At 39.5% G+C, this 19,690-nt stretch overlaps 2 protein-coding genes across 7 annotated transcripts; one reads left to right on the top strand and one right to left on the bottom strand.

Annotated features, from left to right (window-relative positions):
- The first annotated feature begins 850 nt into the window (after window positions 1–850).
- LOC115016013 (G1/S-specific cyclin-E2-like) lies at window positions 851–6,075 on the top strand. 5 transcript variants are annotated; one of them, XM_029443677.1, is made up of 12 exons: window positions 852–934; window positions 1,261–1,292; window positions 1,398–1,455; window positions 1,560–1,607; window positions 2,016–2,152; window positions 2,393–2,522; window positions 2,962–3,108; window positions 3,285–3,380; window positions 3,483–3,617; window positions 3,918–4,029; window positions 4,329–4,486; window positions 5,308–6,075. In XM_029443677.1, the coding sequence occupies exons 2-12, from the start codon at window positions 1,279–1,281 to the stop codon at window positions 5,422–5,424; spliced, it is 1,152 nt and encodes a 383-aa protein (XP_029299537.1). In that variant the 5' UTR covers window positions 852–934; window positions 1,261–1,278; the 3' UTR covers window positions 5,425–6,075. The 5 variants fall into 5 exon arrangements, with proteins under 5 accessions (XP_029299541.1, XP_029299537.1, XP_029299538.1 ...); XM_029443678.1 differs by having other exon boundaries at window positions 889–1,030; XM_029443679.1 differs by having other exon boundaries at window positions 914–941.
- ints8 (integrator complex subunit 8) lies at window positions 6,000–19,465 on the bottom strand. 2 transcript variants are annotated; one of them, XM_029443675.1, is made up of 28 exons: window positions 19,388–19,465; window positions 18,483–18,621; window positions 17,635–17,809; window positions 16,764–16,904; window positions 16,481–16,552; window positions 16,289–16,340; window positions 15,455–15,634; window positions 15,140–15,247; window positions 14,562–14,714; window positions 14,294–14,394; window positions 13,715–13,856; window positions 13,185–13,255; window positions 12,868–13,043; window positions 12,610–12,740; window positions 12,292–12,402; window positions 11,571–11,775; window positions 11,161–11,282; window positions 9,410–9,594; window positions 9,255–9,288; window positions 9,120–9,179; window positions 8,769–8,830; window positions 8,560–8,678; window positions 7,585–7,688; window positions 7,322–7,372; window positions 6,981–7,054; window positions 6,837–6,901; window positions 6,607–6,650; window positions 6,000–6,216 (listed from the first exon to the last, which is right to left on the bottom strand). In XM_029443675.1, the coding sequence occupies exons 1-28, from the start codon at window positions 19,463–19,465 to the stop codon at window positions 6,100–6,102; spliced, it is 3,072 nt and encodes a 1,023-aa protein (XP_029299535.1). In that variant the 3' UTR covers window positions 6,000–6,099. The 2 variants fall into 2 exon arrangements, with proteins under 2 accessions (XP_029299535.1, XP_029299536.1); XM_029443676.1 differs by having other exon boundaries at window positions 6,100–6,216; window positions 19,286–19,422.
- Window positions 19,466–19,690: the final 225 nt, after the last annotated feature.

The following is a 19,690-nucleotide window of genomic DNA, read 5'->3' as shown; positions in this document are numbered from 1 at the left end:
ACACTAGGTTTTGTGCAGAAGGCAACGGAGGGACTATTTTATTTTGAACATCATTATTTAATAATAAAAACTATTTAAATTGGAGTGTGTATTTTTCTTTCATATTGCCATACTTGGTAACCGTTTTATAAAAGCAATAGCTCACTTCAGACCGTGATATATGCTCATTATATCACAGTTAAGGGGGTTGAACCACGCCCCTTAACTGTGATATAATGAGCATATACCACAGCCTGTCGTGAGCTATTGCTTATATATATATATATATATATATATATATATATATATATATATATATATATATATATATATATATGTATATATATATATATATATATATATGTATATATATATATATGTATATATATATATATATGTATATATATATATGTTATGTATATATATATATATATATATATGTATATATATATATATATATATATATATATATATATATATATATATATATATATATATATATATATATGCAGCACGAGTGTGATCTGACAGTTCTGACAGCTGCCAGCTTTGTTTACATCCGGCTCCGAGAGCACGCGCTCAATTCAACTCGCTCTACTATTGGCTGTGCTGTTTCTGTAGCTCCGCTCACCAACTGTCGACCGGAAATTACAACTGACAGAAACAAAAAGCCAAGGAGGAAGTTATTGTAAGATTTATGTAATTTTCATAGCTTTATTATACCACCAAATGAACAATCTCCACTCGCAGCGTTAAGGAGGTGGAAACTAAAACAAAGAGAATACATTACCAAAATAATCGAAACACAATTACTGTAACTCGCCAATAAATGAAATGTTAACCTCCGGTGAAATGGTTTAGGGTTGGGAGTATTTATACACATGCGCAATGCCATCATTTGTTGGCGCCAGCGCCAAATAGAAACAAGTTTAATTTGGGCTCGGAACTGACTCGGGTAAACTGCAAGTATTAGTGCTCTTTAAGCAAGTCTCTTTAGCCAAGTAGTTTTACCTTTACAGTTTTGAGTAATTTACATGTAATTCATGAGCAGGTGTGTACTTAAAGCCGCAGTTTGTTTGTTATTCTGTTGGATAATTCTACGATAATTAATAATTAATAATGTTGTCGCGTATGAAGACGTTTGGTTCCAGAAAAATGTTTTCATCGGGTTTGGTTTTGTTGAGATTGCTGCAGCTGGTTGTTACTGTTTCCATCTGAGGGCTAACTTCCTGGTTTTGTTGTTGAACAAACTAACATTTCTTCTAATGTATATATTTACAGACAGAAGCGCTTATAACCATGTCTAGACGAAGGTAATTACCTCTTTTGTTGCTATATGAATTATTGTATCTTTATTAGTTGTTGCTCTGTTGTTAAATCTCCAGCTCCATGTTCAATTCAGTTTGATTTCTTTGCAGTGGTCACCTGCAGAAAATATCTGAAAATCCTCCAGGGCAGATGGGCAAAGTAACTAAGGTAAGAAACTATACATTGAAGAGGTTACAGTTTTGATTAGTGATTATTTTGATATAATCATTTTCTTGATGGTCTGACATAAAACTTCTAACTTTTCTTTTCAGCAAAACAGAAAAAAGATTCAGCCCCTGTCAAAGCTGCAGTGTGAGAAGGTATGCCTCTATCTCTCTATCTCTCTATCTCTCTATCTGTGTCTGTGTGTGTGTGTGTGTGTGTGTGTGTGTGTGTGTGTGTGTGTGTGTGTGTGTGTGTGTGTGTGTGTGTTGTGTTGTGTTGTGTGTCTTTTGTTGGGGCTTTATTTATGATATTCTTTTTATTGGTTTTACTCAAGTCAAGTCTGTTCAACTGTCAGAATTATACAAGAGCCCCATCGCCCCCCAAATTCCAACTCTGGTCATACATCAAACTGTATGGGGGGGGGGGGGGAAAGTAAAACCACAGAAATAAAAAAATGTGTCCCTTTCTTCAATAACAGAATCAGCACAACAGAAATATCCTGTTCTGTTTATAGCTCTTTGTATATAAACATGTTTCATTCAATTTTTTCTCATTGTTTTCAGAACCAGACGGTACTTGAAGGTGTCGCCAAGCCTTATGTTCTCATCAAAACTTCTGGGAAGGGAGTCGGAGGCGACTGTGATGCAGTTCTCGCTTCAACAAATTCCTTGGTTCAGCCGTCACCTCTGCCTCATCTTGGGTGGGTATCACTTATTTTTCAGCCGTGGTTTGACTCGTGCTGATATCCTCTGCCATATAGTCGTCCAAAATCCAAATATATACCATTTATTGTAATGTCAGACACCACAAGTCTTACTTTTGAGAGACTGGAAAAATCAAATGTTTTTCTTTACTTTAAAAATGATCAATAAAGTTGTCTAAGTTTCATATGATTGATTATTGACTAACTGTTGCTGCTCTATTTGTCTGCATGTTCCAGATCTCCTGAAGGTGTGTGGGTGAAGATGGTCTGCAGGGAGCAGAACTACAGATGCAGCAAGAGCTTCCTGCTGAAGCACCCCACAATACAACCCAGAATGAGGTCAATACTCCTCGACTGGTTAATGGAGGTGCGTCTTCAGCCACATCTCCCATTTATGTTGCTCATGCTTCATCTGGAGTAAATGGCTCTTTAAAAAAAACACACATGCTCCATAAAGTTACAGATAAACTGAAAAGCAGAGATGAATGTTTAACATTTAGGTCTTTCAGATTTTACAACTTGGTGTGTAAAATGGTAGCAGTTCAGCAGCGTAACATTTTAGGTCTATTTTAAATGTAGTGTTTTAGGTATTTGGCACAAGCATTGTTTATTTTCTTGTCTTCATTCAAAGTAAACATCAACGTACTAAAACATTGTTTTCTTAGCTTTTCCAGTAATGACCTTTTCAAAGGTTTAACTAAAAATAGAACAAATTTAAGAAATGTAAACGTGTAAATTTTAGATCTCACGTAAAAAAAAAAAAAAAAAAGTTAACCAACACTTTCTTTTGTCATTGGTTCCGCCAGGTGAGTGAGGCCTATAGTCTTCACCGGCAGACGTTCTACCTGGCGCAGGACTACTTCGACCGCTTCATGTTGACGCAGAACAACATTGAGAAAGGCATGCTGCAGCTCATCGGGATAACCTGTCTTTTTATAGCATCAAAGATGGAGGTAAGGAACAACACACAGCAGCCAGTTGAGAAATCTTTTCTTTCTTTTTTTACTAGTGTTTTAACAAGCTCATTGACCCTGAAGTATTTGGGTGATGGCAGCCGTGCACACACTTTTTATGATGTCTATGGCTGTGCTTGGTTTTTGAGTTACGGAGCTGTTTTCTTTCCTTGTAGGAACCCTGTCCTCCAAAGCTCTCACAGATGGCCTATGTGACTGCAGGGACCTACTATGAAGATGAGATCCTTCAGATGGAGCTAATCATTTTGAAGGTAATACTATAACTAGAATCGCCACATTTAGATTTTCACTGTTTTCATTATTAATCGATTGCTTTGATTTTTGCATAATTTTACTTTACCCATGTTATACAGGCACTGAAGTGGAACCTTTGTCCTGAAACCGCCGTCTCCTGGCTGAAGCTTTACTTCCAGATGGCATCGATGACCACCGACTCTGACCTGCTGGAGTCGCAGTTTCCACAGGAGGCTTACATACAAATGACTCGTGTAGGTGGTTGAATCTGATTCAAGTTATTTAAGCACACAGACTGACGCAAACCTGTCTCAGTTCAAACCTTCGGACACAGTCGACAACAAAAATGTCTGGGTTGTTTTTATTGGATTTAATTCTGATCAATTCTGGCAAATCTTTTTCTCATCTTTCAATATCCACTCTTATTATACTGGAGTAAACAAATGTGTCAGTATTTATGGTAATGATAGCTGGTTTTCTCTCCCAATTAAGAGATTAATAACTTCAGTTCAAGTCTGGGCCATGACTAATGCTGTTTCTGTTTTCTTTTCCAGCTTTTAGACTTGTGTATCCTCAACATAAACTCTCTGGACTTTGAGTACCGAGTGTTGGCTGCCTCAGTCCTCGGCCATTTCATTCAACAGGAAACTGCTGAGAAGATTTCAGGTAAGATTTGGGATTACTACGTTTACAGAAATGAAGATATAAGTGGAAAAGTTTTTGAGCCAGACAACGCATGTGTGATTTATTCAAGTCAGTTAAAATCTCAATATTTGATCTTGAACTGTGTGAAGTGTGAAGTGTAAAACCTTTCTGTCACATCAGTGATGTATTTTAGTATTTCATATGTTTTTTTGTGTTCCACCCATTGATGACGGCTACATTACAGCAACATGTTGTCTGAGCTGTGATGAGCCACAGCGAGGCTTCTCACTGCAGGATGTAAACATGTTGTCTGTGCTCAGGTCTATTGAAAGACTCCATCCAGCTGTGTGGTAACTGGATGGCCCCCTCTGTGGAGTGGGCGGGCTGGTGTGGCAGAGCGGCACTGAGGAATTTTGCCAAAATAAAGAGAGAAGACAGACACAACATCCAGACGCACATGGACTATATGGCCATACTGGTTTGTATTTTCTTAATCCGAGGATATTGTATTCCACCTCCTTAGGAACAAGAGCTAAATGTTAATAAAAAGTTTAAGTGGTGGTGATATTGTTCGGAATGTATTTATTTTGACATGATTTTAAATGGTTGAAAACTTGGGCTGCAACTAACGATTATTTTTATGATCAACCGCTAACATTTTTAATTGACATTATTTTGGCGGATGAAATGTCTGAAAATTGCCAATCATAACTTCCCAGAGTCCAGGTTTACATCTTCAAATCCAAATACATTTTAGTTTACTGTGATGACAAAGAATCAAATCTTCAAAATTAAGAAGCTGGTACTTGTGAAATTGTAGCAGAATATTTTGGGGTTTTTGACTGTTGGTCAGACGTGGGAGCTGGGGTGGATATTTTACCATTTTTCTTTATACACAAAAGGAAATGGTGTGCAGCTTTAAGCTTTTGAACATATACACCCATAACACAAGGGTTAATAATCTGCTTAGACGGATGTTTTTATTGAGCTGTATTATGTAACATTAAACCTCAAAGAAAACATAATATGTAATTAATTAAATATTACTTAATGCAACTTTATCAGGCCGTAGGGACTTGGCTTGGGAACCAGAGGGTTGGCGGTTCTGGTACTTTGAAACGTACTCTCACTGCTCCCCGGGCGCTGTATAGTCGCTGCCTACTGCTCCTAATACTAGAATGGGTTGATTGCTGAGTCTACATTTCACTGCGTGTGCTGTGTACATGAGTGTCCTTAAAACAGGATTCAAAATCTTCCATTTCTATTGGTTCCTGACTTTCAACCTGTCTTTCATTTTAGGAGGATGTCAGAGGTGAGCAGCCAGTTCCTCACTCCTCCCAACAGCACAGAGAAAACCTGCACACACGCACTGAAGCACAAGAGGAAGAAGAGGTGAACAAAGAGGACACGGGTTAAAGTCCCACGAAGACTTGAGTTGTGTACAGGAAGCGGCTCGTAGTTGACTGGAATACTGAGTCTGCATGAGTTTATTTCATGTCTGCTGATGTGAAATGTCACTGAATGAATTATGCAGGGTTGTGTTTTAAAGACTCTTAAATCTTGGCCAAAGCTTTTTTTTTTTTTTTGCTGTTTTTAGCAACTGGGTGCTTTTTTAAAGTAGAAGTGTCATTTCTAGGAAATTATGATCTTTTACTAAAAGTGATGTGCAATGGTTTTCTATTGTAGCATATTAAATATGTTCATAGTCAACAGATACAATCTTTAAAACACTGGTTCAGGGTCAGTTGATGTGAAATAGTTTTGTAAAATAGATGAACCAGTTTACAGCCGCTGCTTCACCTGTCGGCTAATCTGTAAACACCGATGTTCAGTGACTGCAGCGTTTCATGAACCGTGATGAAAGCTGTCAGAAAGCTCCAGCTGAATGAAAGACACACTCCTGATCTTTACATGCTGGTAAACAAGCCATTGTTTGTAACTCAGGGCCATGATGGTCAGTGAGTTGTTGAATGAATAATTTTTCCAAAGTGTACAAAATGAGCAACTGTATTTATTTTAGAAGTTTATCTTCTACCACAAAATAAAATATACATTCCCACCCCAAGAGTCTGACAGTGGTTCACATATGTCCTAGAAATACAGTTTGGCCATCGCCTGCAGGAATCTCTTCTTCCTCTTTTGTGCAGCCAGCTGCAGCACTTCCTCTGGGTTACTGGTGTTCAGCTCCGTCTGTCCGATCGCTTTTATCTGAGGAAAAGCAAAGTGTTAAGAGAAGAATGCAGCCTCTCAGCAAGTAGGGACCTAGATATGCAGGTCATTTGGCTTTTTTTTTTTTTTTTTTTATAAAGAGCTGAGTTTTAAAGACTCAGTTTGAAGCAATTTCAAATGTCATATGGTCAACTGTTTATAAAACTCCAAATTAATGCTCACTTGGTGCTATCATGTCACTGTTTATTAAACGCTAAACCGAAGGATTTTACAGTGAGAAGATTAAATAAACTTAAAAAAAGCGAACTATCTGAAATGCATTACAAAACGCAGTAACTTGATAGGTTTTTACCTCGTAAGTATAACTACACCATCTAGGAATAAAAGCAGGTTGCCAAATAAAGCCGATAACTGGTTAGAACTGCTTACCGCTATTTGTCTCTTCTCTGTCTCGCCCCGTTTGTGGTGAATGTCTGAACGCACGGTCAAGGAAGCACAACGTGAACAGACCTTGTAGTTAACAGCCGGTTTCTTTAGGAGTAAAAAACAAAAACACTTCTTTGCATGACTTGGTTTTTGCCAAAGGAGAATTAACTGCATATGATAAAAGGCAGTTCTGGTCTGTATTTGCCCTTTAATGAATCAACAGAAAAGGATACGTGTGAGGTATTCCAGGATGGTGACGTCCCAGATGTAGTCGTAGAACGAGTCCATGGCATCGTGACTGAGGAGACAAAAGAAGATGTAAGAGATATTTCACAATAGCGCTGTTGGTCATTACTGTGCATCTTTTTGTGCTGTACCTGTTCTGTTCTTGAAGAGCTTTAAATGCCGTCATGTAATCCACCTCTCTGAGAAACTGACAGAGAACAGCAACCTAAGAAAGGATGAGACAAGTTTAGCACAGAAATCTGGTGCTCAAACGATTTGCAGATTGTTTTTAAAAAATGACTGCAGCATGCGGGAAATAAATCGTTAACGTGACACTGAAGGTGTAATAAAACCTCACTGACATTTTTATAAACACTGCTGCAGGAAACGGTCTACTATTAAATCATTTTACCATCAGGAAGACATCAAGACCGCCCTGTTACTAGCAGCTGCAATCTTAAAAAAAAAAGGGCCGACTGAATTGACCTCTGACCTGTGTGTGGCAGTTCATCATAGAACAGCACTTGATCATCCTCTTCAGGACCTGCAAACAGAAGATTGGTTCATTTCACATCTCACGTTCGTTTCAATTCAATCTTTATTATACTTTGCTGATAGAACATGTTTGACGCTGTAGTAGTCGACCAGTTTTAAATTGCTACGGATTTGATCAAAAAATGTCAGTGAGAGAAAACGTACTATATATCTTTTTGTATTTCTTGTGAAAGTAGGTGTAAAGTTTCCTGTGTGATGTACCTGGTCAGTGTAGACGTCAGGGGGAACAGCTTTGGTGAAGAAGTCTGAGCACACGGCTCCGGCCTGGAGGTAAAGGTTCAGCGCAGCAGAGTATTGATTGGTCACTGCAACAGAGACACAAACAGGAAGTCAACACTGTGTGCTCTTATAATTACTTACAACTGTTGTAGCCAATTTAGCAGCCAGGTGTTTGCAGTGGTGTAATGTAACTAAGTACATTTACACAAGTACTGTACTTAAGGACAATATTGGAGGTACTTGTTCTTTACATTATCATTTTACTCCACCACGTTTATCTGACAACTTTAGTTAGTTACTTTTCATATTTAGATTATCAATACAAAAAAGGTTAAGATAAGACTTTATTTAAATTAGATCCCCATCTATTCTTAAACATCAAAGTGATGAACACATTAATGCATTGATAATTATAATCCAGTAACAAACAATTATTCTGAAATGGGCCATTCTGCATAATGTACTTCTACATCTGGCACTTAATGTATATTGTTCATTAATTAAGTATTAACACTGTTATATTTTGTAGTATACATGCTTGTCTTATAATTTAGCCATGTTTACATACATACATTTATATTCTAGAAAGGGATCAACTATAACGTAACCAGGTTTCCCCCGGGGATCAGTAAAGTATTTCTGATACTCATTTTGCTAATTTCATTTAAGTAAAATATCTGAATAGTTCTTCCAGTACGCGGTGTTCGTCTGTTGAAACAATCTCTACTAACTATAAAAAGAAAAGCTGACAACCTCAGTAATCCATGTCTGCTCCGACCTTCCTGATGTTGTGAGCTCCAAACAGCTTCATACAAAAACAAAACATTTTTGCTACTTTACTCCTATTTAACCCTCGTTTGCTTAAAACCATTAATCTCTTAAGGAACTTCAACTAAATCCACTGCTGAAATTTTTTTCTGGCTGCAGAAACAAAAAGGTTGCTTGTGCGTTTCTCACCAAAGTAGATATCGGCCTGTGTGATGAGCCACGACTGGTTATTAGGATTCAGGGTGAGGGCGTAGGACACCAGCTCTTTCACAGTCACAGCCACAGCTTCCACGTCTACCGCCTGTATGCTGGTCGACACACACAAACATCATCGTCACGGTACATGGCTTTGTTTGAGAAATCTTAATATTTAATTCAAAAGAAAATAAAGTTCTTACTTGAGAAGAGTAGACGGCCAGATGGTGAGGTGTTCGGCTGTCACTTCATTTACAATATCATCCTAAAAGACGCAAAACAGTTGGTTACCCAGGAGAGGATCAGATGAGCTGCTCGTGATAAGCAGTGCAGAGACTTGGTGGAAGGGTGTAGCATGTGCCGAGGAATGAACCATTAAACTGTTGCAGCCGAGACGCATCATGGGGCATGTACACGCATTATTTTTCTCATATGGAAACAGCCTTGGCGGAGCTCTGCACTCTCTGAAAGCCCTTCTAGTTTCCTCTTGCTCTGCTGTGTGGAAGTAGGATTATCTGAAGTCAACAATCCTACAGCTCAAAGTCGATACATACCCGCACTATGCTGTGGAGCCTCACAAACAGTGAGATGAGGGTCGTCAGCACCAGCGGCTCCTGTGAGAAACAAGATGACACTCATATTTGCATCAATGGCGATGAATGAACATATTCGCAGAGGGTTGTACTTACTCTGAGTTTCTTGAGGAAGGTGATGAATTTGCTCCTAAATGTGTTAGAGAATGAAAACATACCAGAGTGAGCGTTTATATACAGCGTAGAATCGTGCTGTGATTCTCTGCATGATTCTAAAATGTAAAGTGACAGATGGAATGTTTGCAGCGTACCGGTACAGGATGCCCATGGAGGACTCTCTGTGTTTAATGAGGCCCACTCTGCCGTCGTTGTTCCTCTTATGCTGGATGGTCATGCTGCAGATCTGCACCACCACATCCCACAGCTCCTTGGCTGTGCGCCGGCACTCTTTAGGACCTGGGAGCTCTTTGCACGTTGAGGCCAGGAGCTGACCGATCTATCGGACGGAAACAGAGGGGACAAATATAACAAGAGTCCTGAAAATCAGCAATCCTTTATTAGTCCCACAACGGGGAAATTTATCTTGTGACAGCAAAAGATCATATGAAGTAAAAAGGCAGTACACAATAATTAAATAGAATAAAAAAATAATATAAGTACCAAGTGGTTGATAGAAAATAAAGTGATAATTGCACAGCAGTGGTGGAACAGTCTGTTCTTGGTGTGGTGGTCTCCCTCTCTATCTGTCCATGTTGTTATGTTACTGTTCTGGAGAGAGCTGCTTGTTGGGCCAAACTCCGTCGAAGAGTGTTAACTTTATCCAAACGCACTCGTCCTTTCAGCTCGTGCAGTTTGACATGTTTTGTGTTTCACCGCAAGCGCGTCCGCACAAACTAGGCACACTAGCCTTTTACTTCCTCAAATAAATAATCGTTTGTTCATTCATTCATTCATTTCTCCTGGAAAGTGCGACATTCCGCATCCACCTTTCTCTGTTTTACACTCGGCATGCTGCGATCACTGATGTCAATGACCGTCTCATTTAATACTGAAGCTTTTTGACATGACGTGACCACGTGATGGCACGTTCCGCTTGTGTTGTGTTCAAGGGCCCTAACCTTGGCCAGGAAAAACAGTCAATCGGCCCGTCTATTGCTTTCTAGATTTTTTTGCGTGTGTTTATGAATTACCTCGAAGGCCGGACCAAATGGTCTCGCGGGCCGAATACGGCCCGGAGGCCAGAGGTTCCCCACCCCTGGCTTACACCATCCCAGACTATGGGATTAAATGGTAAATGGACTGCATTTATAAAGCGTTTTTCCAATCTTTGCGATCACTCAAAGCGCTGACACAACACATGTCAGCATTCACAAAGAGTCAGAGGTACCGTACATACAAAGTGCCACACACACACACACACGCACGTAGAACAACCTGGTATAGAACATTAAAGGACAACCTTTGACTCTAATATGTCAACAAAATTAAACAAGTTTTTTTAACCTGGCTTTATCCAATGTTCACATTTCTGTATGTAAACCAGAAGATAAAGCCTTGTTTGCATATTTAAACTCACAATTTCAATGCACAAAATTATTGTCTGAATGAAAGTAATCAACTGGAGAAGTTTCATCGTTATGTCCATTTGTTAAACTTTTATACCCTATTGACCTGTAGTGCCCCCCTTAAAGAGAAAGTAAGGGGGAAAACCAGAGTTCAAGATTTAACTGTAAACAAGTATATGTGCCTGTACGTTCAAAGTCATGGTCGTTTAGATATTATGTTGCTTATTATTGCAGCTGGCTAAGTTGCATCTGAACAATCAACTTTAGTGAACATCTTAAGATGTTAGTAACTCAGTGAGCTCATAACACCTGCACCATTACAGAGCATACAAGTCTTCCACAGTAGCCCAGTGAAGGTCAACAGTAACACAGAACTAAAGTAGCAGAAGACATCTTTAATTATTTCATAACCTCCAGAAATGTCATGGGCTTCAATGTAAGAGACAATGATAACGTCTGAGTCCAGGGCTATAATGAGGCAATAACAGACTTTTTACCTTGATGTACGGGTTGTTCATGACCAGAGACGGTGGCACCTGCAGAGTCAGGTAATCGTTCTCCCTCCAGTTCAACATGAAGGCCACACACTCCTCTCCGACCACCTGACGCAGAGGCAGATCTGGAGACAAGACACAGAATTTAGTGCGTCTGAAAAGGGTATGCTGATGTTATTTACACTGTTTTAGATTGGTACCAGACTCTTTAAAACTTTAGAAATAATCACATATTCCACTACAGTATTATACAGTGACCCAGTTGTGATGCTACTCACATATATAGGATATAATCTTAATATTAAAGTACATCCAAAAGTGTCTTGTATGTATTTATTTTGCCAGAAATTGTAACACAAATACCAGATGTGTAAACAGCAGGTAACAAGTCCACAGTGTTTCAATGCTCTCACCATGAATCCTCATCTCCAGGTATCCTCTGACCCTGCTGACCAGGTCGGGGGGCGGTCGCTCCTTGCTGCCCTCGGCAGCCATTGTCTCGTGCGCGCGGACCTCCAGCAGCAGCATCTCGTTCAGCATCACCTGCCTCAGCTTCGGGGAGAACTCGGTAACAAGCTCCAGGCAGGCTGAGAAGAGCTGCCGAGCATGAGCAAAGTCCTGAGGCGAGAGGGAACAAGGATTTTATTTTTCTACTTAACTGATTCTCACTGCTTGGAACTCTTATTGTAGTGAAGTGGATGTACATCTTGTTGATGTAACGGTTAAATATTTGTGGCAAGACATTAAGTATTCGTTACTGTTAATAAAGTTAGACAAGCGCCTTCCTTGTTTTGGATCCTGTCAATCCACAGTGCATCGAAACAGAGAGCTCAAAGTACGTAACATTTCTGAGCATCATGTTAGCACACCTTTATTTAGGGCTGCACAATATATCGGTCATTTTATTATCATCATTTTTTTTTTTTTGTTCCTCGTGTTCAGATCAACGTTCAATTATTTTAAGAATTTAAATAATTTCCTTTATTTTTTTTATTCAACAATCAATCAATATGTTGTATTTTAGCAGAACACTGGAAGCAGCAGGAAGGAAGAAGAATCTGTTCATTTATTGCGATTAATGTTTTTATTGTGATACTCAACATGGCAGAGTTTCCTCCCATCGTGCAGCTCTACCTTTATTGATATGCAGTGGAGTCCTTTGGCCATGAGGATGTAAACCAGGTCCTTTGTCAGGTTGTCTTTAATGCCGAGGATCACGTTTATGTAGTCTGGAGGAACTTCCCACTGTACAAACAAACAGAAAGTGCTATTTTAATTATTTCATTATATCTGAAAATCAATATTATATTTTCCACATTACATTCACATTTTGGCAATGCATCAAGTTAATCATGTTTATATTGGAAGTTACACTTAATTTAGAAAATACAGAATCTTGAATATCTTTGATTTCAGTACTTTCTCTTCCAGTATCAGTTTGTGACCTCTGACCTTACTGTTGACCCTCCAGAAGGGTCTCTCAGCCATGCCGTGGAGTTCAATGAGGATCTGTCTGATCCTGCGCGGCTCCAGTGAGAGGATGAGCTGCTGCTCCAGCTGCCCAATGTTCACACTAGCTGAAGCTGAAACAAAATGCATGAAGTCACAAGACTTAAGAGACTGAAACATTCCACAGAGAGTCGATAACCAGCAGTTTGACTAAACTGGATTTCACTGAATAGTTTGCACGAGACAATCTGAGCAATGTACCTGGAATGTCATAGAAGGAAGGCAGAGGTTTGGCGCTGAGGTTGATTGTGGCCGATCTCTTCCGCAGCTGCTCCACCAGGACCTTCCTGTCCTCCTCCTTCAACAGCTCCATGAAGAGCTTATGAGAGGACAGCACAAACAACAGAGGCAGCTCCTCTATGGTTTCACACAGAGTCCTGCAAGATAACAATGGTCTCATTAAAAAGATGCTTTAATCATTTACAGTTCTATGTAACATGAGTGCCATTTAATAAAGAGCTCATGTACATCAGTGTGTAATCATTTTATAAAGTGACCCTGACTCAGCGCTCACTCACTTTATGAAAGTGGCCATATTTCTTCCGGATGTCTCAGACGGACGGTCCTTGTCCAGCGAAAGTGTGCACACCTGCAGGACAAAGAGTATTTGATTCATATGTGCAGAAGCTTTACATTCATTTATACAACTCCTCAAACCTCAGCACAGATTATACCACTCAAGAACATTCATACAAATCTGTTGGTTTTCAGTATGAAAATATCATTTCTATCGTCATTACTTAATGTTCACCAACACATTTTTATAAAACTCTCACAAACATTGTTCTTTAATCAGAAAGGTTGGTGCCTCACTGCCACCAGTTGGGATAAGTACAACCTATTTGCATTGTTTAAAAGGTCATTTAACCTTTATTTATATCATATAATATCAGAGAGCGAAGGAGAGATGGATGCATAAATCAGACTTAAATCCTTTGTATGTTCTGAGGTTGTTATATTTATCAGTAGAAGCTCGAGGAGCTCCCAAGTATTCTGCAAGAATCTCACATGACACACGTATTTGAGACTTAAGAAGAGGAGAAAGTACCTCTAAAATGAAGTCCACCATCCTTTTACTGGGCTTGAGGAGGAGCTGATGGAAACGCACACTAAGCACTTCTCCTTCCAAAGCATCTCGGACTGCGTTGCAAACACACAGCTTGTAGCAAACCTCATCCAGGCTCGATTCCCTGCAGTGTTAAAGAAATGAGTTTTCTGCTGGACTGTCTGCACTATAAGATAAATTAATTAAGAAAATTCTCATTTCTGCATATTTTTTTCAGCAAAAACTGTTCTTTGTATGTTGCACTTATCTTGGTTTGGCTTATTTGTAGCTAATAGTTGAATTTGTATTCTATTGTTTCTGTATGTTGCACTTTTGTTTGGCTTATTTGAAGCTATTGTTCTGCACTTAAAGGATTTCACCTGTTTGAAGATGATGTACTTACAAGATTCTAGCTGTTCAGAGTTGTATCCTCATGACTGTTTGCACTTATTGTCGCTTTGGACAAAAGCGTCAGCTAAATGAACTGTAGTGTGATGTAATATCATATATCTCTAGGCTTGGTCACACTGCAAACTGTTGTGTTTGAATTAGTTCTGTTGCTGGATTGGATCGTGGTCTCACCCTTGTTGGACTTTGTACAGGAACTCCCTGAGAACAGATCGTCTGAAGTTATTGGGCAAACTGAGGCTCACGTTGTCTTTGATGAAGGCTTCGATGACCGCCTGCCAGAGAGACGAACACATGATATAAAGTGTTGTTTGACTTACAGTGCTGAACACCCTCCATCCAGTCATACATCTTTCTGTGGTACTACATGCCACATTACACATTACACATTGCGTATTTGTACAGAGCAAATCTTGAAGTCGACTGCAGCGTCTGCTCTGACCTGGTAGTTGTGTGCTCTGATCAGGCTGTTGATCTGATTGTAGGGGGTGTTCTGGGAGTCTGACGGGTCACAGTCTTCAGTCAAAGCTTTGCAGGCGTTCCAGTAGCCAGCCAGACGTTTCTCATCCAGATGAACATGGACAGTCGAGTCCAGCTGAAAAATATAGTTTAGAAAGGAATGACCGCTGGTGGCAAACTGCAGGACTAAAAGGACTTAAGAAGACCAATGTGGACATGGTTAGGTAAAGCACAAGTAAAGAGCTTTAAGAAGATAAGGAAGGTCTGACTTGTTTTCCTATTCTTAGATTGTATTTAAATTTGTTTCGCTTAGTATATTTATTATTTATCTTTCAAAAATGTTGTTACCTTGATTTGTTTTGAAGATTTGTCCTTTCTCTTTTTAGTTTACTTATTGTTGATGCGGTTCTCAATATACTGTATCTTTTATATTATTCTTTTCATATTTGTGAATGCACATGAATGTGGTTTGTGTAAATGTGAATGAGCATCGACTGAACGTATAATCTCTGGATCAATATCAAATATTTGAAACAACAAGTAATAAATGAGTATACGTACCTTTGTTAACAATTCCTTTGTCTGTCTGAAGTGATCACGGGCTTTCTCATAGGCTGTTTCGTCAGTGCAGCCTTGCTGGAAGAAAATCCCTCCCAAATCATAATGCACCTGAGACACCAAATACAAATTACACCAATTTTAAATGAAACACACTAGAAATTCAATTACGTTTGACTGAAACTGCATTTCGGACAAAGAATGTTTTACAAGCTTCTCATTGTTCTGACTCTCCAGTGGGTCAGATCAATAAAGTTAATCTAGTTGTATGTAATCTGGATGAATGCACTTTAAGACAACACTGTGCTGTCCACTAACCTGACAGTGCAGCTCATCGGCACTAATGCGAAGCCCTGCGGTGGAGCACTCTGTCTCTCCGTTGGCAGCAGCGTCAGCAGCCAGCAGATCCAGAGTCCTTAGGGTGTGAACGTAGAAGTCCTTCTTCAGCTGCAGAGCTCCTTCCAGGACACTGATGGAGTCGGTCGCCTGCTCTTTCAGCTGACGGCAGGAAGTTATACGAGAGGAAAGTCATTTAACCTAGACAATTTCTTAAACAGTAGACGGAGACGAAACAAGGATGTAATGAAATGTTCAAAATCAAAACCTATGACACACTGAAATGTGGAGAACATGATTCCATTTGTATTATTGAGTCATGTGTAAATAATATGCCCAGCCCAAGCAGGCTTAGTTACAAGACCCAATTATTTAGAAAAGGAACCAGAGTAGCATCACCCCTGCTTTTAAACGCTTTAAGGCAAGTAAATCTCTCTGAGTCCAAATCAAAAGCCTTTATAAAATAAAATAAAATAAAACGTACAAAAATAGATTGACTTTCTGCAATTCTTGTTCTGACAATAGTTTTTTTTTTGTTTTTTTTATCCTAAATCCGCTCTGCAAATATTCTACAATTTCCAAGTACTGGGTCAGCCTAACATTCAAAATACTAGAATGTAATTTATAGACTGAACTAAGAAGGCTGACTCCCTGTAATTCTGACGTATTCTCGGACCATTCTTCGGTGATTTCGGAATGGGTTTGATAATTAATTCGTACCATGCGGATAACTTGTTTATTAATACCAGCAATAGTTAGAGAAAGTATATTTCATGACATCGTTGGAGGATTATAACAACCAGCATGTGCACTCACCACAGTGAGGATGTTTTCAGTCATCTCCTTCTCCTGCTGCACAATACTTAACCTGCGAGAGACCGCAACACAACAACTCATCAGACTTTTAAATGTGTGAGATAAGCATGGGGCTTTTTATTTGTTCTTTAAAATGTTTGAACTTGTCCCAAATCAGAGGAAGGTAACAGGAAGGGAAGGAGCAGATTTTACATGTTCATCTGGTGAGGTCCCGGTTTGGTCTGTTTCTCTGGAAAGCTGCTCAGCACGATGGCTCTGATCGCCCTTTGAGAGAAAAGAATTGGACACTATTTTAAAAATTCTTCATTCTTTCCATTTACGCAGTTCCTTCCTTTCATCTACATTTACCTCTTTGGTAAATTGGTAAATTAATATATATTCAGATGCACTCACAAGTCCATTTCAAAGTTGTACTAGTTCACTGTGAGATCGGACAATAAACAATCGGAGCTGCCAGGCTGTGGGTGTTACTCACCAGCGGTTGTATATGATGACAGCCATGGCTGTAGTAGGAGGCAGAGTGGAGAGGTCCAGGTCCACATGTTTCACCCCCGGTGGCACTTTGCTCGCACACAGGAGCTCGTTCAGTAACATATTTAATACTGGAATGGTCAAACTGCAGGGGAAGAAGGATTAATAATTACATGATGCAAACATTTGTAGAACAATTATTAGAGGCATGTGAGACATTTTCAACTTATAATTCTGTATTTCTGTTAAGGCAATTAGGCTTCTACCCTTCCCAAATGTTAGAATATCACATTTGTATACATTTAAAAAAAAAAAGAAGGTAACAGAGAGCAACCTCAAATGTCAGACATTAAAAAAGTAACAAGAAGGATTTTCCTCAAAAACATTGTACAGAAAATAATTCCTTTCAATCTTCACTTATGACCCATTAGAAGTGTAACTGCATCTGCAGAGACCCTGCAGCCCTCTGCCTGGATTTTCACTTTTCTTTTAATTGTGTTGCGTTTAGGACGTTTCTGGGCGTCAACCTCTATGACACAGCAGCGACACAGCAGCAAAAAAGGCAAATACAGCGAGGTGAAACACCAATAACACCAAGCAGCCAAAGCTCGTTCTAAAACGAGAGTGCATCTTGGGTTGGCTTTCACACGTTGGTGAGCACCGTAACCCTCGTTCAGCCGGGGGGAGGGGGCCAACTATTTCTACTCATCCTCTACAAACCCTACTCATTGAGCATTTAAATAAAGCGAAGTCCCTTTCAAAATGACACATTTCTGCAACCCTAAAATCGGTTTCATACCCTCCAAATTGACTTAAATGCCAGAGACAAGCTTTAAAAAAAAAGCTCAGTATTTTAAAGAGCCTTTCACACGTACCCTTTCTCAAGAGCATCCAGATCCCACTTCATGTGGGCCGCTACCTTCAGTGCCAGCAGCTTCAGGGTGCGATTCCTGCGGTTGTCTGGTGGAGGCTGCACTTGGTTCTGCTCATTCACAGAGGGCTTGGACGCCTGCTCCAGGAACTGGATGATCAGCTGCACCGGTGTCGGATCTGTGGCCACACACACACACACACACACACACACACACACACACACACACACACACACACACACACACACACACACACACACACACACACACACACACACACACACACACACACACACACACACTGTTTTAATTAAATTCACCCACTTTTCAATAACTTGCTTCAAAAGCATCCCTCAAAATATATACCATTATGATTTTGACAACCAACAATAATTTATCAAATAAAAAAACTGTTTAGATGCACTAAAAATATGACAGTATGGGATCTTGTTGTTCATGTTTGGCCCGTTATCCACAGGAGTGGAAATATTCACCATAAAACAACAAAATGAATAGGACTGATATTGGCAAGATCCGATACGTATCATGATAGAAGGGTTACGAACACTATATTGCGATATATTGCAATACTGTAAGACGATATATTGCAATTTTTAATTCATTCACTGAGAAAATGCATATCTTTGCAAATTAAATAAGTATTGACTGAGATAAGTGTTTTTGAGAATGTATACAGTATCACAATATAGTATTCAAGGAGGAGGATCAGGATTAACTGAGCTATTCTTTAATTGTGGTTATTAAGTTGGTTTATTTGATTAAGAGACCACTACAAATCTACCTCAAGACATTGCATAATAACTGTTAGTCCTACATCACGCTGATCTGACCTGGGTACGACTTCTGCAGGTGATTCTCCAGCAGGCTGCCATCTAGCAGGAACTCAAACCAGGAGGTCTGAAGAGGTGTGCTGGGCCGACCGGTGGTCACAGCAGCCACCCGGTCCACTGTCTCCACACTCATCCTCCCCTGGTGAACAGGTGCACATTTTAAAATGAGTTTAATCTCTTAAGGCTTTACAGTGACCTACAGTGAGAGGATATTATGTGTGAATGGTGTTGTTGTGTGACTACATTAAAGCTCTACGTCAGTAAACATTAAAGTGAAATGAAGTGTCCTAGGACAAAATGAATTCATATTATATTAACACACAGAATATATTTGTGAAAACAAAACTATTTCACCACTGTTGACAAAAATAATTGTTCTATTTCCTCATTTAAAAACACATTTAGTGTATTTTCTGTGTGTGTGTATATATACACAATTGTATTAAAGTTGACAAAGTAAACAACCTCCCCGACGTAAACTATGTTACCCTGCTAGGTAACGTTAGCCGTGAAAGCAGCTAGTAAACTACTAATCAATGAGTTTAATTTTCTGTAGTGACAAGGGGAGGTTAAATCTGATCAACGTGTAGTACTGGGTGGGAGGAGTTTTCAACTTGTCCACGAGAAGAGAGGGAACACGACGGAACCCCTGTGGCTTTGGGCTGCCAGTGTATTCTAATCAAGCGCCCCTCTTCCAGCCATTCTCTGTTGTGTGCGGAGCTACCGTTGTTTTGTGCTAATATGCTAGACAGCTAGCTAAACTCTCCAGCTATGCCCAGACACAGAGGGACGGGTGAGCTTACCTTATAGGCCAAAAGGAACAAATAGAAAATATCTTAGCTAAATATAAACAAAAATCTCCAAAATAAAAGCTGCAACAGCTACATGGACTGTTTGGTTCTCACATAATATATTCTGCGCTTCGACATCTCGCCGCCGTTTCCGGTTCCGCTTCTTCGCCAGGGAGACACACAGTGCGCCATGTTTGCGCATATTTATGCTCCAAGAGGAGCGTAGGATAAATATTGTATCTCAGGCTCCCTCCAACAATGCTCATTAAATATGTAATAAAAAAATAAAACAAAATGAGAATCTAAGACATAAAATAAAAATAAAGTAATATAAATGTGTTGTAGACAGTAATTGCAAATGAATAAACCAAGTGTACAACAACAAGAATGTAGTAAATGTATACATACATACATACA

This window comes from Cottoperca gobio, chromosome 11 (assembly GCF_900634415.1).
Source record: "Cottoperca gobio chromosome 11, fCotGob3.1, whole genome shotgun sequence".
NCBI classification, from domain to species: Eukaryota; Metazoa; Chordata; class Actinopteri; order Perciformes; family Bovichtidae; genus Cottoperca; species Cottoperca gobio.
Note: the sequence above shows the minus strand (reverse complement) of the source record. Positions and strands in the feature narration are given on the sequence as shown.